The following is a 17,143-nucleotide window of genomic DNA, read 5'->3' as shown; positions in this document are numbered from 1 at the left end:
TTTGGGGTATAGCAGTGGGTTTCAATCCTACTGCTCTCTGCACATTTTGCATGTCTCCCTTATCTGACACACTCATTTGAGTTCATGGAGCTCTTTCCTAATGAGCTGATGATCTGAATAAGATGTGTAAATTAGCGAAACATGCAAAATGTGGGTCCCGTAGGAACAAGTTTGAAAACCACTGGTGTTTAGAGTAACATTGTATTTTGGTTTATAATTTGCTGTTTATTAAATTGGTCCAGTACTCCTGCAAATGCCCTAAAGGCCTCTAATGTAACCAGAAGATGACTTAAACTTTGTTTATCCTTTATTTAGATTGTAAATGAAAGCTGGAACAGTTAATCCATTTCAATGTAACTCCAACTGTATTGGCATTTTATAAGGCATTACGTTATTCATCCTCCGATTAACTAAATATGTCTCTGTCGCTTTAATAGGCGAATTACTCCAGATCCGCCTCTTCCATTTAAGGGCACATTGACTTTTCTCGGCCGAGAATAAGTCTTCCTGGTTTCACGATATAGTAGTCTGCCTTCCCCTTTAAATGGATTTTGGACCAATGCAAAAGTTGTGGTCATAGGATCAAAATAACTAAAGATTTCTCGAGGAAGAATCAGTTAGGAGGGAATCCTTGTAATTTCGCAGCGTTTCAGCGCATCAGGTAAGCGAACTCTCCATGTTTAATCCGCCCTCCTTTGCTTTTCTTAAGGAACTGGAAATGACAAGCCTCGAGTCTGTTGTTGGTTTAAACAGCTGTTTTGGAGCTACATACGCATGAAGCATCAGCCTATAGACATATTAGCAGGTTATTAGGTATGTGGCATACTTGATCGAGACATTTCTGTAAGGCAGCGATACAACTGAAAGATCTAACATGCAAAGATTACAAGTTTGTCTTGTAAAACAGCAAATGCTTGAGCTGCGATATTGTAGACATGACGCGCACAGCCGCGTTACTACGCTATAATTACAATCCTCATCCACATATTCAACATATCGAAAACATTTTGTGACATTTCAGAGTATGTGGGATCGGTTGCGCGTTGTGTTATGGTGTGTCATGGATATGGCGAAGAAATACACGGCATGTCTCCATCTTAGACCGCAGAAACATCTGACGGTTTAATTTCGGTTAAGTTACGTGATTTAGTTATGTGTTGGGAATTTATGGCACGTTACACTGTTAGGATGCACTCTGGCGTTCCTTGACTTCTAAGACATCAAAGTCACAAATTAATTTTGTTTAGATGCCTAATAGATACTTGGTACTCTATTCAATTATTATTATTATTAGTATTTATATATATATTTGTATCCTCTCTTTTAATGAGAATTCGTTCCCAAGTCTTGACCTTCTTACCTTAGATCTGAAATAATCTAATAATTAAAACCATACTACAGTGTCATATTTTAGTAAACATTAAAGAAAAATTATATTAAAATTAGTATTTCATTATCAAAAACTGATTTTTATTATTAACATTTTTAGTCCCATATACCGTGTTCTACATATTCTTTCAAGAAAAGAAAAGAGAAAATTATTGTATTTTATTTTCAGAATTTGCACAGAACTTGTAGTTTTAAATACAAGTTACTTTCTAGGGTGAAACCACATAGAAAATGAATGGAAGGTTGACGATAAACAATTTAATATTAAATGATTGGAAAGATGATGTTAAGGACTTTCTGAAGGTGGTTCTTAAAAGATTCAGAGTCTGCTCTGTAGTAATTCAATCTAGTTGCACTATAGATATCTTCGTTTAGTATTGCATTTTCAGATGTAGTACCATACATCAGTTTGTGTTATTTGTGTTATTTTTTCTACTCAACCCAGTAAACTTGCAAGCATTCTGTAGAGCTGCTCTGACTCGTCTGCCGGTGTTAAAGCAGGATAAGTGACTGTGGAATGGCTTTGCTGACCTTGCACAGAACGCCATCTACTTCCACGACACCGGTGAGTTTTTATTGCACCTAATAAAAAATGTTCTAAAATGCTACAGAAGACGATCTGAACGTTTTGTGTGTCAGTTGCAGTTCTCCACACATTCTTTCACCCTACTCCCACTCCCTCCATGTGTGTCCAGTTACTCTACACCTTTTTCTGTACACAAGTTTATGTATAATTAGGAGGAATGTCTTCTTGGTAGCGTGCCAAGCGCTTTACAAATTTGCTGTGAATCTGAATATGAAAATCAATTTCACGTTGCTCCAAAAAAAAAAAAAAAAAAAGGCCCAGGATTATATGAGGATTCTGCTAAAGAGCCAAAATGCCTGATAACTTTTATTGCTGTTCTTGATAGGTGTTGGACAATGCCAAGTAATCGTTCTCTGTCTCTGTTGGTTGATTGGTAGGCTTTGTATTTATTATATAACACAAGATTCTTTTTTCACCCATAACCTATGCAAACTGTGTATCTTCTTCTATAAAACACTATGTTCAGACTATTTTGAGTAAAGTTTCACTGGAGCTTTAACCTAAAACCTCATTGCCCCTCCTCTCCACTCCCTCTCTTCTGTTTCTTCTTGTCTGGACACGTCAGTCACATAACAGGTAATGTTACTGTCTCCTCTCTCATTCCATAGAAGCACTGTTAACAGCCTCTTTGGTGTCCTTCTCGCTGTCTTCGTCTCTCACTCTATTTCTTTCTCTCTGTTTATCATCTTTAGTATGAGCTTCCTCAGTGTCTTATCATATTGTCACTGCATTGCAGTTGGCAGTTTTGTCAAAACGCCTTGTCATTGTGTTTACGGGTTTCTATTTTTTACCCAGTCACTCATCTCAGAGTGAGTTATGGGTGAGAAAAAAGGCTAGAAGCCCGTCCCAGGTGCAAGTTTTTATTCAGCCGTTTTGGCAAATAGCACTTACTGAGTCAGATGAACCAGAGGAGTCCAGCAGAATCTCCTGGTGTCTGTTTGCAATTAAGTGCATCACATAATCAATTCACCCTCCACCCATTCTTAACATCACCATTCTCTGGACAAATCTTAGTGTTTAGAGTCTTGGAGTTATAATCGACTTAATTTTATTTTTAAGGATGAGCCTATTCCAAGAAGAGGAAGACTTCAGAAAAGGTGATTCTTTGTGATACAGCTTTAATCATGGATGTGTATTTTAGTGTATATAGTGTTAACTGATTAATTTTTATTTCTGCACACCAGAGAAAGTTTCGCCCTGGTTAAGGGGGCAGTGCTCCTGGTGGAAGAGGGAGAGAGGGAGGGATTAAATGAAGAAACCTTACCCTCTCTGCTAGGTCCTAGGCAAGGAGGCCGAGCCTCTGACACTCAGCGCAGACATTTGCATGCAATGATTTCGTTACTACGACCAGAAGACACAGTCAAACTGGTTAGGATTTCCTCAACACACTCTTGTTTTACTACACTGCCTTTTTATGCTCAGGGTCTCCAAACTAAACACAGCCTCTACAAAATGAATTTTATAATCACAAATCACTGGAAATTGAATGGATATGAAAATATCTCATGCATTTACACTATTTCTTGTCTGTTTGAGACCGATTAAAGGAAGTGTTTGTACTTACTGTTTTGCATATGCAACGTCACAAGTTCTGCAATGTAGTTTCTGGAGACACTTAAGTTTGTTCCACTTTCTGCTATGCAGAAATGACAATAGCTTTGTTTTGACTTTTAAGAATACTGTTACACAAAATACAATTTGCTAGGTAAATCTGTGCATTAAAAAAAACATGATTATAGAACATCATGCTTGGGCAGTGTGCTTGAATTATAATAACAGAAAGGATCTCATTTTAATTGCTTAATCTTTTTTAATGAATTATGTCTGATTAATTTACAGTGTACCTAAATTTCTCTTTCTCTCTACCTCAGGCTGTGCGTTTGGAGTCAGTGAGCCCAGTCAGAGTGAGGTATTTGCTTATAATCGGCACGCTTAACCAAAAACAGGAGAGTCTACTACTTGGCATGGACTTCCCAGGGTCAGACAGGTAGCATGTCTTTATTAACTAAATTATTAAGTCATCATAAGCAGCTTTAATTTCATTAGAGATAAATCCGGAAATATTCATTTGCATGTGGGACATACCTATTAGATATTTGTATATCTGTTGTTTTATAGACTAAATACTGTTGCATTTTTGAAAATATCTGTTTTAGGAGAGTGTTTTTATTTTTAACATTCTACTTTTTTGGCAATGGAATGTGCAGATATTTTACAAACACGGTGCCCATGTTTAGTTGCAGTTTTAAAGGGATTGTTCAACCAAAAATGTCATCATACTACTTTTCATTCTAAGCCTGCAATACTTTATTTCTTCTGTGAAACATAAAATAAGTTATTTTGAATAATGTTGGTAGCCATTGAGTTTTTTTTTTTTTTTAGACATTTCTTAAAATGTATTTTAGACATATGAAAAATATTCAAGTTTTATAGTTGTTTTATGTTTTCATTTGATGTGAACCATCTCTTTAAATATAAACTTTTAGCAAAATTTTAAATTAAATTGCAGAATATTTCAGTAATCCTGTCAAGAAACTTCTCACTTATTTTCTCTCTCTCTTTACTCTTCCTCAGTGATGAGTGCACTATTGGACTTGTCTTGCCAATATGGAGTGACACACAGGTTTACCTTGATGGAGATGGGTAAGAACATAAGACTGAATCATTCTTACCAGATGTCAACTTATAAAGTACAAACATATGATGATTATAGCAGAGAAAGCAAAAACAGCAAAAGTGTTTGTGTTTGATTTTAGTACTATGTGGAACAATCTTGATATCCTTATCTTATCATCAAAGTCAGCTCTCGCATATGTTTTAATGCGGTTTGTAAATGGAAAGAGTTCAAGTACAAAGGTCTTGCTACTTTAGAAAAAAACAGTCAACACTAAACTAAATATAACTGAACTGAAAAGTAAAATTAAAAAAGTAAATACCATTTAAAACAAAACAGATCGATGCTTGGTTTGAATGGAAAAACTTCCACTTTATAGTTTATCTGCTCAGCTCTGCAGAACTTTAGACACTGTTAAAGCCTCAGCCCCAGAGTTCTGCTTTTCTGACAGCTTGTTTCACTCGTTCTCTTACAGAGGTTTCAGTGTGACATCTGCAGAAGTGACACGGATCTTTAAGCCTGTGTCCATTCAGACGATGTGGTAAGCTTTAAAGCAGGAAATACTGAGGAAACACTGAATTTCCTCAACCGTCAACGGCATGCAGTATGACTTTGGTCTCGCAGTCTACAAACACTCAAACTTTGTTTTTTAGTTGTAATGCTATTTTGCTATTTGTCTTTATTCTGGTCGTTAGTCAGTTACATGTACACTGTTAGACATCTGCCTAAAGCCTCCAAGTTAGCTCTGTGTATTGTAAATGTGTTTGTGGTTTGTCGATTGCTTGTTCACAGCACTCTCTTGTGTGTCACTCTCACTTTGCTCAAGGTCAGTGTTGCAGGCGCTGCATGGCTGCTGTGAACGGGCCGTGCGCGGGGCTGTCATACCAGGCTGTGGGCTGGAGTGGGCACAACATTACAGAGACAACGTGGAATCTGACCAGCAATGCCTTAATGAATGGGCGGCCATGACTGGCCTGGAGTCAGTCAGGAGGGGCACGGGAAGACGTTCATCATTGAATCGGGAGTCAGTGGAGAAGGACATCAAAGCCCAACTTCGAGATATCATGAGGACTGAGGACTTAGAAAACATTACCTCAAAGCAGGTAAAATGAAAGAGAGTGTGCCTTTGCAGTGTCCCACAACATCACCAAGCTCTTCCCTCTAGTCACCTATAAACCACTTTTCATGATCCAGTCAGTTCCTGATGGATAAAATCAAGTTCCACACTGAGTGTAAATGGGTCGTTTAACAGAAGTCAGATGGTTGCAAGCACAATTTCATGTTTACTTTAAGACTATATGTGTGCAAATATCATCTGCACTTTAAAAATTCCTTCAAAATAATACAGTACATTGTGTATTTTTACTTTTTTTTTTTTTTATTTTTTTTTTTTTTTTATTTCTTTTATTGGTTTGATTTTTTTTGTTTTTTTGTGTGTGTATTTTTTGTTAGTCGGTTTGCTGCCATCCTTCCATAACAGGCACTTTACAAAAGCCAGTATTGCATTGTGATAGGTTGCAAAACATTTCACAATTGGTATGTTTTGCAGCTTATTTTCAGTAAGGGGTCTGGTTGGACTGGATTTATTTAATGTGGCCCCTTTAAGGTTATTCAAAGTACACTACAAGATTTTTTTTTAAATAATTTTTGAAATAATTATTTTATGTTCACCATTTATTTTAAAAATACAGTTAAATATTAATATTGTGAAACTGTGAAATTTTTACCATTTTAAATAACTACATTCTGTTTGAATATATTTTAAAATGATCATTTTATTCCTGGCAAAGCTGAATTTTCAGCGGCCATTACTCCAGTCTTCAGTGTCACATGATCCTTCAGAAATCATTCCATTATGCTGATTTGCTGCTCGAGAAACATTTTTGCAGTATTCTAGAAAATTCTAAAGAATAGCATTTTTAAAATATAATTTTTTTTAATTATAAATGTTTTTACTGTCACTTTGATAAAGTGTCCCTGCTTAATAAAAATATTAATTTCTTAAAAAAAAACCTTGACTGATCTCAGACATTTGAACAGTAGTGTAAGCCTGAGGACACACCTTTTAAAGACTCTCTTCTTCTAGAACTTACTAAAAGTTAATGTGCCTGGGCTTGCTGTCTTATCCAGAGAATCTTTGTGGTATGAACATCAGCAGCACTCAGGCAATCATTTAGTGAGAAGCTTGATTTGATGCTTGTAAGCATTGTATACCATGTGACTTGCCATTTTAATGTGATTTGTATCCCAAACCCATGATCGTGGAGTTTCTAGCACCATACAGTTGAACTACAGTCATTCTTTCTGTGTGATTGTAGGTGCGAACAGCCCTAGAGTCCAGAATAGGCATAGACATGAAGGACTACAAAGAGTATATTGACAATGAGATGATGGTCACAATGGCACAGATGGACAAACCTTCCAGAATCTTGGACTACCTTTACTTGGTGAGTGTTGACATTTGTCTTGTCTGCTATACTGTTGGAAATACATTTATTTATACATGTTTTTTGTCCTTTTCCCCCCAAAGGGTTCTGAATGGAATGCTGCCAACTTTGAAGAACTACAGAAGAACAAGTATACAAATTAAATTGAATTATAATTAAAATAATTAAAGATAATTTAATACTTAAATATTTTTAATCACTTACTTTTTTAATATATATTAAATAATTAAGTTATCCTTTAAATTAACATTTAATGCTGCAGACAAATAAAAATAACTATTTTAATGGTTTTTGTTTTTGGTAGTGTGGGCTACATCCTCAATGTTACCAAGGAGATTGACAACTTTTTCCCAGAATCCTACAGCTATATGAATGTTAGAGTTTACGATGTGGAAGCGACCGACCTACTCTCATACTGGAACAACACATACATGTTCATCAGTAAAGCAAGGTGCTCAACACACACACACACAGTGCAGTCTGCCTACCCTGACTCTTAAATTAATTGGTTTATATTTAAGCACACATGCAGTATGGTGTACTTAACCCCCTATGAAATATATTGTCTATGTGCTCTGTCTCATTCTAATATATCATTTGTCTTTGTTTCGTTCTGATGATGATACAGGAAGAGTGGACAGGCCATACTGGTGCATTGTAAGATGGGCGTCTCTCGTTCTGCCTCCACAGTAATTGCTTACCTGATGAAGCAGCAGGGCTGGACATTAGACCAAGCCCTCAACCACGTGAGAGAAAGACGGTCTATAGTGCAGCCCAATGAAGGTTTCCTCAAACAGCTGCATACGTACAGTGGCATCCTCAATGCCAGGTGACTTGCACTCTCATAATGGTGCTGTACTAAGATCAGGCATCATACTTGCACAAACAAGCATTCACACAGAAGTACTGACATTTTCCCACTTGTGTAGTATCTCAGTGGATGTTCAGGTACAGACGAGTCAAGTCAAGTCCGGTGTATTGTTGTTCAACCATGTGTGTACATGAGGGAACTGAATAACACAGATACACAAACTCCTCTCAAACAGTCACTCCTATGTAAGTTTGGGATCTTGAAAGAAGTCCCTTGCACTTCAAAGTGCTGAAAAAGCTTTTTAGCAGTCATTACTTAAGTCTTTAGTATCACATGGTCCTTTAGAAATCTTTATTATATGCTAAATAGACATTTCCAATTTATATTGACTTAATTGGAAATAGAAATCTTTTGAAACATCATTAATGTTTTCACTGTGACTTTTATTCAGCAAGGACGCACTGAATTAATCAAAAGTATTAATTTCTTTCAAAATAAATCTTAATGACCTACATTGAACGGTAGTGTGTGTATTAGACGGCATTCTGAAATACTATATTCTGATTGGTCAGCTGCAAATGAAACTGTTTACAATAAATTTAAATAACAGGCTTCCTAAATATGTATAAAATACACATTATACAGACATAAATTTGTATATGCAGAAGCTTTCTGCAGTATATTGTGCAAAGAAGACAGATTTGCTTAAATGTATTGGAAGTAATGTCAGCTACTATGTCTTTTTATTTTATTTTTTTGACTCAAGTAGGGCTATCAAGACATTTTTACATAAAGTTGGATAAAAAAGGATAAATAGCCCTTTAAAAAAAATAACATGATAAATTGAAACCACTTGCAGAATTAGGTGGATTGTTGTTTCACTTGTTATTATAAAAAAGCAGTACAGTGTACACTTTTCAGTAGTAAGTACTGAATTTAATTCCAAATGTGGCATTCAGTAAACAGCGCCACAGTGCCCTCTGGAGGAAGAAGTCCAAGCCAGAAATCCGCCAGCCATCTGTCCACAACGAAGCAGCCACAGGGAGTGAACAGGAACAGAAAGAGGAAGACTCAGAGAGCCCAGAAGAGGAAAGCAGTTATGAGGAGGAGGAAACAGATGTAAGAAAATGTCATATAATTTTGATGCTTCTCAGTCTCTTTTTTTTTTTTTTTACCCAAAAAGTATGTTTATTTCTATGCCTCTGTGATTCTCAGGTCTTTGATGAGCATCTGGATGAGAGTGTTCCCGACACATCTGAGGCTGATACAGCTACATCCAACCCACTTATTACTGTACAAGAAAGTGATAAGGTTAGAGCTCTCAGAGGCCGATAATTTAAATTAATTCCACTTGACCATTTAAAAGGTCTTCGAGATGTTAATGTGGTTTTCTTTACTATCCTGCATAATTTTTCTGAATGAAATCCAATACTTGTTTCTTTCTACTTCTGGGGTGCTGGTTCCAAAAAAATAAAAAATAAATTAGTTCATGTTTTTCTTAAGCACATCACACTTTCTCATGGTATATCATGTGTATTGCATTTTGCTTTCAAGAACCATTTGTTTGGGTGAAGAAGTTTTGAATTATCCCTTAATTACGAGAAAAACTGCCACAAAGACATGTGAGACCGGTTACAACTGTTTGTTCAGGTCTCAGCCAATTTCCACATGTATGAAGATATTCTTTTATGCCTAATCCTGATTTCAAGGTTAGAAATTATGGCCAGTGGCAGAAGAAAATGCAAACGTGACCAAGATGACTTGACTTACGATTAATAACTGTATGTGATGGAAAGTTTTTATAGATATTTTTGAACTCCCCATCAAAAATCTAATTTGGTAATATTAGGCCTTTTTGGAATATTAGCTGGGTGTGTTTTAATGAATGGTTTGTGTTTTGGCGGAGCGTTTTTTTAAATGTTTGCAAAACTTTAACCCTAGGTGTCATCTAGCCCTAGCAGAAGTGGCAGGATGGATTTGTTCTCTCTTATGCAGTCTATTCAGCTTGACGACGAGGACAGAGATAAAGAGGTGAGGAAAAAGTATTGGTTGCAATGCAAAACTGATTGATAAAACGTATTAAAAATCAAGTAGAAAAACACATGCAAACACGCATTAACTGAAGATCTCCTGTTGTTTAGATCAATGTCAATCAGAGACTTTCTCCTGCGCAACGAAGGCGGAGTCATGGAAGAAGAGGCTTGACTCATCAGAGAGCGCATGTTGATGTTTCTCCTGAACCAAGCAGCAGACAGTCACAGAACACAAACCAGGAGGAAGCTGGTCTCTGAAGCACTTTAACAAAGGGGCCGCATTAAGAAATATGGAGAAAGAGGAATATTCAAAGTGAAAAGGTGAGGAAAAAGAACACAAACAGTGATGCTAATATAAGAGACACTCCTTCTGGTTGTATCATTCCAAGTTCTTTGAGGAGTCACTGCAGAATAAAAATAGGAAGTTTCTTCATATAGTTGCTGTTTTGAGGCTCATTTAGGTAATTTCACTTGGAGGCAACATAAAAGCACATGGTTTCATATCAGTGGATATCGCACTAATTTTTCCCTCACCTGTCCATCTAGCACAAAACTCATAAACTCTTGTAAGTTTAGGTGGATTGTTGAAAAAAATCAGCCACCACTTGTCAAGTGAGCATTGATAAAGGAACTGTTTCTCTCAGAGCATTATCATTCTTTTGAGTTTAGGTGGATTGTTGAAAAAAATCAGCCACCACTTGTCAAGTGAGCATACCTTTGCACTCTTCATACTGAGCCATAAAATAAATCAGTATAGCTGTTACTTCACATATTTTAATATGGTAGTTATAGTGCGAGAAAGGAGGACTAAACTTTTCATTTACTACCATTCTACGGCTGTTATCTCTTTTTATTGTCATTATACAGATTTCTAAACATGAACTATTCCCATTGAATTTTTTTTTTTGCAAATCACTTGCATTGTTTCCCATTTTTGTTGTTTTTAATAAATGAATGAGTGTGATTCACTCATTTTAGGATTTGTATTGAATGTACTTTATAGCTGTTTCTTCTCCATGAATGTGAAGCTTTTGGCTGCCTCTGTGGAGATGAATGTGAAGCTTTATGCTGCCTCTGTGGAGATCAGTAGGTGAAAAAGTGTAGAGAAAGAAAGCACTCAAGGACTTAAACTTTTCATGTATACTACCATTCAAAACTTTGGCTTTCAGGTCATTTTTTGACTACTACCATAAATCTAAAAAACTTTACGCAAGACTGCAGGGGTCAGCACTAACAAACATATGGCTTGCACTGGAGTCTCTTGGAAAGCAAATCAGTGCTTTTTATTCAGCAAGCATATAGTTGTACAGTATGTTCTAAAGAGTGATCTTGAAGATAGAAAAAGAAGATTGAAAGTGTTACGACGCTGCCTTAAAATTTTATAACATTTGCAATAAAAGATAGATCTTCTACATTTCAAATAAAAATCAGGAAAATGCTGTTTCTTCTTATACATAATTTTTCTAAATCTAAATACTGTGTGCAATGTATACCAGCATAATGTTAGCGCAATTGAGCCTTTGTTACCCTCCCCCATTTGACTCTCATTGTCTGATTTTCAACATTTGAATGGTCACTTTGTTTTAGACACCTGCTAAAAATTTCCAGCAAAAATACATTATATAAAACAATTTCGTAGACAGGACGTACCTCTCAAGTCTACACAGAAACTTTCTATAAAAATGTATCATCATAATGTTAGCGCAATTGTTTTAAATTTTTGTTTTGTTTTTTCAAAAATATTTACCTTTTAATATATATTTAATTAGAAACCAGTCATTTTATTACAATTTGTTTTTAGTCATTTTATTTTTTTGTAATTTTTTTGTATTTTACTGTATTTATTTCAAAAATATTTACCTTCAGTGAAAAACCTCTAAATTTCTTTTTACCGACTCACAAACTGGCATTAGTGCTTTTTTTTTATGAATGGTAGAGTACTTTTTTCTAGACTCCCGTGATGGTAGAGTAGCTACGTCATGCTGGTAGAGTAGTTTCTAGACCGTGATGTAGCTACTCATGCTATATCATGTTTTTAACACTTGGAGCTATTTTCATGTCTTTTCTAAATTAAGCAGATGTTGTATGCAGGAAACAAAACCTGAGAAGAAACCGGAGTATTTTCCTAAAAAATGTGCCAGTTATTTAACCGTCTCTGTGGTTTCAATCATTCTGCATGATGGTTCAGTGCCTTTAGTTGATAGAGGTGGACCAAAATAACTACATTTGTTGGTTTTAATATTCGTACAGTTAAAACTAACACAAATAACTTCTCCATAATACATGTCTTTAGCCCTAGATGTGGTTGATTTGTGTCTCTGTATAATGTCTCAAATATCAGACTGTATGCATGTTGTTTGTACTGTATGTATAAAGTATATACAATCTGCTGTAAAACATTTGTTGAAATGTGTATACTGTTATTGCACAAAGTGCCAATGTTGTGAAACCAAAGTTATGTTGTGGAATGTTTCTGGTATTGAGGCACCACTGGTTTTGCAGTTATTTTCCATGAGAATGTCTTAAGTTATGTGTCTTAGCGATAGATGATGACCTACAGCCTTCAAAGTGCTGATTTTCTTCACCTAATGTATAATGTGCCATGCCTTATCAACTTCAAAAACAGTGATTTTATTCTGATGTAACTCGCATTTCCATTGTTGGTATCAGGTGGTGTTAAATATAAAGTCAAGGTTGCTGTTGCTTTTTCTATTTATGACTGCTCTCAACATGTCTTTTTAATTTGATATACAAAGTTGTCTGTGCTATAAAAATTAAAATGAATTTATAATGGGGGCTTGAGAAATATCTAATGGAAACTCTCATTGATTGTTTTTGTATAATGTAGTGTTTCAGGTTGTAAAATATTGCCATTCTTAATAATGCTACTGTAAAATTCTATGTGTACATGTGAAAATGTTTTTTTAGTTTTTAAAATATTGCCATTATATATATCTATATATATATATATATATATATATATATATATATCTATATATATATATATATATATATATATAATAATGCTACTGTAAAATTCTATGTGTACATGTGAAAATGTGTACTGGAAATGTGTCTTTACTAAAAATTTAAACTACAGCAACAAAGCTGTATATAATACAGCAATACTAAATTATTTAGCCAGATAACCAGGCCATATATTATATATTACAGCTAAGCAATAATGTATGTGCAGTGGACTGATTAAAAATCAAGCCAATACAACTGTATCGATCCTAAAATATGAGAAATAACTCTTTTTGTTAGTCAAATGGATTGCAGAATTATAGTACATAATTTTATTTTAAAATATGTATTTTAATAAAGCACCAATGCGGGGCCACTGCTAACTCTCACATACACCACTGTTCAAATGTGTTGGGTCAGTAAGATTGAAATATTTTTGTCTCTTCAGTTCACCATGGCTGCATTTATTTGATAAGAAAAAAGCAAAAGCTGTATTTTTGTGAAATGCCATTGCAATTTAAAATAACTGTTTTCTATTTTAATACATTTGAAATATATTTACAGCAGCTATTACTCCAATCTTCTTCGTCAAATGATCCTTTGGAAATCATTCTAATATGCTGGTTTGGTGCTTAAGAAACGTTTCTTGTCAAAGGTGAAAACAGTCCTGCTTCTGCTTAATATTTTTGTGGAAATCATAGGATTCATTGATGAATAAAAAGCTTTTACCTTTTGATTTTTTTTTTTTTTTTTTTTTACAAATGTATACAATCTCACTTTCGATCAATTTAACATCCCGCTGAGAAAAAAAAAAAAAAAACTATTAAAGAAAATCATACTGGCCCCATTTTTTTTTTTTTTTTTTTTTTGCAGAGTAGTGTCATTTGCAGCAAAGTATTTTGTCTTTTTTCTTGCCTGAAATACATCTGTTCTTAAAACTTTACAAATACTTTTAAAGTAACTGAAACATCTTTAGTTTACAAAAATCAAACTGAAAACCACTGCGTCATTTCACTGTCAAACCAAAGATTTATATCCCAATAATCAAATTACTATAATGTGTTGAGGACCCTTCTGTAATCGACAATAAATACACAGTTTGAATGTGCGAATATTTATATTTACAGACAAAAGCCACACTTCAGAACAGTAATGATAAAAATAAAAAAGCGATGTTGAAACTTAAATGAATTTTCGCCTTGGTTCACTAAGCATGACGCCACCTTCTTTCATGGCTGCCCAGAATGTCTGATTCTGCAGTGGAGAAAAAATTGGCATGAATTAGTCTACACATTTTCACCATTAACATATAATACCTAAAAAGCATTGAAGGAAAAAAACTCACCGACTCTGATCGAAACTTCCACGGTACCTCTCGATAAACAATGCGTGTGATGCCTGCTTCACGACACCGCTGAGCAAGCACCTCACCGACGGCACGACAAGCTGCTACGGAGCGTGTGGAGCCCAGCTCACGCTTCAGTGCCCACTCCTTCGTGGAGCAGGACAGCACTGGATCTACAGAGTCACTTGAATACACCTCAGCTGTGATGTGATGCTGTGTGCGCCTGAACACCAACCTGAGGGAGGAACAGTACAGAACAAAATTGCATCAGTTCAATATTCATGGATGGTGTACATTTGTTTTTCTATCTGGAAAAGGCTTTAAGATGCTGTTAATAGAGTTGTGCTTCAGCAGCACTTTGTAGAGGTTTTATTATTCACATCTAGCTCTAGACGTTGGAATGCTTACAAACCTGTGATAATATTGTCTGGAGGGCCACACTGTAGCCCAGCCTCGATCCTTCACTGCCAGTGCCATCTGTTCCAGGTTTCTTGGGTTTCGGTTAACAAATGTTTTATTGATGGCTTCATTATCACTAATCACTGGTTCTGGCTCAGGTGCTGTCTGACTGTATTTCCGAGCTGGTGGGAAGAGACACATCATAAATATTGTTCATGTATTAAATCTACAGATCCCTTGAGAGGTTTAAACTACGTGATGCTGTTGTATCTGTGTTCAAATGCATCCGTCTCTAAATTTAAGTGCAGACTATTTGAGTTTATTATTCTGGATTCTTTTACACATACACACACATTTTTTTTTTTTTTTTTTTTTTGTATGTGGAGGATGTTTGGGGAACAAAGCTGTTCAATGTAAAACAAATAAGACTATATTTTTGAAAACTGAACTATTTCTGTCAATCATATAAATGATAATGGTGACCACTTTGAAACTCCCTTGCACAAAAGGTCAATTTATATACAGTACAGGTCAAAAGTTTGGAAACATTACTATTTTTAAATGTTTTTGATTGAAGTTTCTTCTGCTCATCAAGCCTGCATTTATTTGATCAAAAATACAGAATTTTTTTTTTATATATTGTGATATATTATTACAATTTAAAATAATTGTTTTTAAATTTATTATACTTTAAATTATCATTTATTTCTGTGATGCAAAGCTGAATTTTTATGGATCATTATCACATGATCCTTTAGAAATCATTCTAATATGATGATTCATTATCAAAGTTGGAAGGAAACAGTTCTGCTGCTTAATATTTTTTCAGAACATGTGATACTTTTTTAGGATACTTTGATCAATAAAAAGTAAAAAAAATAAAAAAAAAAAAAAAAAAGCTATGTTTTTAAAATATAAATATTTTGTAATAATATACACTACTGGTCAGTAATTTTGGGGTCAGTATTTTTTTTTCTTTCTTTTTTTTTTAAATAAAATCAATACTTTTATTCAGCAAGAATGTGTTAAATTGATAAAAAGTGATAGTAAAGAAAATATATTATTATAATATATATTAGAATTTTTTATTTTTATTTTGAATAAATGCAGTTCTTTTTAACCTTTTATTCATCAAATATATTAGACAGCAGAACTGTTTCCAACACTCATAATAAATCAGAATATTAGAATGATTTCTAAATGATCATGTGATAGACTGGATTACATTTGAAGGCTGGAGTAATGATGCTGAAAAATTCAGCTTTGCATCACAGGAATATTTTTTTTTTTGTAAGTATATTCAAATAGAAAACTATTATTTTAAGTTGTAACAATATTTCACAAATTACATTTTTTCTAGTATTTTTGATCAAATAAATGCAGGCTTGATGAGCAGAAGAGACTTCTTTCAAAAACATTAAAAATAGTAATGTTTCCAAACTTTTGGTCTGTACTGTATATATATATTTTTTTCATTTAAAATGAACGAATTGTTCATAAGTCACCCAGTTATTAAAATGTATGAAAATAAGATAGTTTTCAATTATGTTAGATATGATAGATACATTTTGGTGGGGGGGAAAAAAAAAGTCAATTTGAGTGGGGAATTTCTTGAAATAGTTCAGTATGAATTAAGGAATCTCAAGATCCGAGTCTCTGGGATGAATCAAAATCATATTAATATTAAATCAGTTGTCTTCTTTTCTTGTTACTTCATTTACTTTAGGTCCAAAACGGATTGTTCACTGAGATTAGAAAACCAAACAGATAACGTTACTAATTATAGTGAGCAAATTGTGTATCTACAAATCTACTGCTTTAAACTCGTTTTGTGTCGCCCGTATTAATGTAAACACATGCAGCAGAGAGTAAACTGATATAGCTGAAGGGTCTAGATCTGTTACTTACATGATTGACTGTGACTCCACGCCGCTGCAGCCGTGGATCTCTGACATTGACCCAGCAGCGTGCGAACACTACGACAAACATCACTGAACAAAGCCATTTGACAGCTGTACAAAATACCTTTAATTCTGGTGACAAATTAAAGTTGTTATTTCTATAAAAGCGAAGACAGCATAACCCTTCGTATATTATTAAAACGATTTGAACACTTTCTAGTGCGCAGCCATTTTGATGTCACACTAAAACTGTTCCGTGTTTCCGAGGAAAGGTTTGGAGTTCACATAGGTTCCGCTTAGAAATCCTTAAAAATAATGAAAATTCTAACATTTAAAAAAAAAAAAAAAAAAAAAATTAAATAAGAAGGACACTTAGGGTATTTAATAAAATATTCTTTAAGATCCTTAAACCACAATTATTAAAATGGTAGCGTAATCAGATATTATAATGCTGTCCACAAGATGGCACAAGTACACTTCCTTCAAGTAAAGAAACCTGCTCCATCCAATGCTGCACTAAAGTAATAAAAAGTGCCATCATGGATTTTTGTCCACGTATTATGGTAGTAAATAAAATTACATAAAAGTACATAATACAATTAAGTTGAAATCAAGGTTTAGTAGGCCTACAGTCACAGGACTGCTCATTTA

At 34.5% G+C, this 17,143-nt stretch overlaps 2 protein-coding genes across 5 annotated transcripts; one reads left to right on the top strand and one right to left on the bottom strand.

The window, feature by feature from the left end:
* Nucleotides 1-491: 491 nt before the first annotated feature.
* si:ch211-203d1.3 (protein phosphatase Slingshot homolog) lies at nucleotides 492-10,532 on the top strand. 4 transcript variants are annotated; one of them, XM_019066946.2, is made up of 16 exons: nucleotides 492-661; nucleotides 1,835-1,954; nucleotides 3,035-3,072; nucleotides 3,160-3,343; nucleotides 3,847-3,962; nucleotides 4,550-4,618; nucleotides 5,065-5,130; nucleotides 5,416-5,692; nucleotides 6,908-7,036; nucleotides 7,120-7,166; nucleotides 7,341-7,487; nucleotides 7,665-7,865; nucleotides 8,807-8,966; nucleotides 9,063-9,158; nucleotides 9,789-9,878; nucleotides 9,989-10,532. In XM_019066946.2, exons 2-16 carry the CDS (start codon nucleotides 1,907-1,909, stop codon nucleotides 10,136-10,138), a joined length of 1,818 nt encoding a protein of 605 aa, XP_018922491.2. In that variant the 5' UTR covers nucleotides 492-661; nucleotides 1,835-1,906; the 3' UTR covers nucleotides 10,139-10,532. The 4 variants fall into 4 exon arrangements, with proteins under 4 accessions (XP_018922491.2, XP_042594259.1, XP_042594261.1 ...); XM_042738325.1 differs by lacking the exon at nucleotides 492-661 and adding an exon at nucleotides 786-813; XM_042738327.1 differs by lacking the exon at nucleotides 492-661 and adding an exon at nucleotides 2,301-2,348.
* A 3,413-nt stretch (nucleotides 10,533-13,945) lies between these two features.
* Nucleotides 13,946-16,763, bottom strand: mrpl18 (mitochondrial ribosomal protein L18). The gene is made up of 4 exons (XM_019066948.2): nucleotides 16,500-16,763; nucleotides 14,605-14,773; nucleotides 14,193-14,427; nucleotides 13,946-14,101 (listed from the first exon to the last, which is right to left on the bottom strand). Exons 1-4 carry the CDS (start codon nucleotides 16,594-16,596, stop codon nucleotides 14,030-14,032), a joined length of 573 nt encoding a protein of 190 aa, XP_018922493.1. The 5' UTR covers nucleotides 16,597-16,763; the 3' UTR covers nucleotides 13,946-14,029.
* Nucleotides 16,764-17,143: the final 380 nt, after the last annotated feature.

Source organism: Cyprinus carpio, chromosome B14 (assembly GCF_018340385.1).
Source record: "Cyprinus carpio isolate SPL01 chromosome B14, ASM1834038v1, whole genome shotgun sequence".
Lineage (NCBI taxonomy): Eukaryota > Metazoa > Chordata > Actinopteri > Cypriniformes > Cyprinidae > Cyprinus > Cyprinus carpio.
This window is presented reverse-complemented; position numbering and strand designations above follow the sequence as displayed.

Bases quoted from the DNA above. Each gene is read 5' to 3' on its own strand.
- mrpl18 (XM_019066948.2), bottom strand. From the start codon at position 16,596: ATGGCTTTGTTCAGTGATGTTTGTCGTAGTGTTCGCACGCTGCTGGGT. The intron at 14,428-14,604 runs GTTTGTAAGCAT...TTCCTCCCTCAG, and splicing joins TCCAGACAATATTATCACAG to GTTGGTGTTCAGGCGCACAC. The intron at 14,102-14,192 runs GTGAGTTTTTTT...TCTCCACTGCAG, and splicing joins GGAAGTTTCGATCAGAGTCG to AATCAGACATTCTGGGCAGC.
- si:ch211-203d1.3 (XM_019066946.2), top strand. From the start codon at position 1,907: ATGGCTTTGCTGACCTTGCACAGAACGCCATCTACTTCCACGACACCG. The intron at 1,955-3,034 runs GTGAGTTTTTAT...TTTATTTTTAAG, and splicing joins CATCTACTTCCACGACACCG to GATGAGCCTATTCCAAGAAG. The intron at 5,131-5,415 runs GTAAGCTTTAAA...ACTTTGCTCAAG, and splicing joins GTGTCCATTCAGACGATGTG to GTCAGTGTTGCAGGCGCTGC.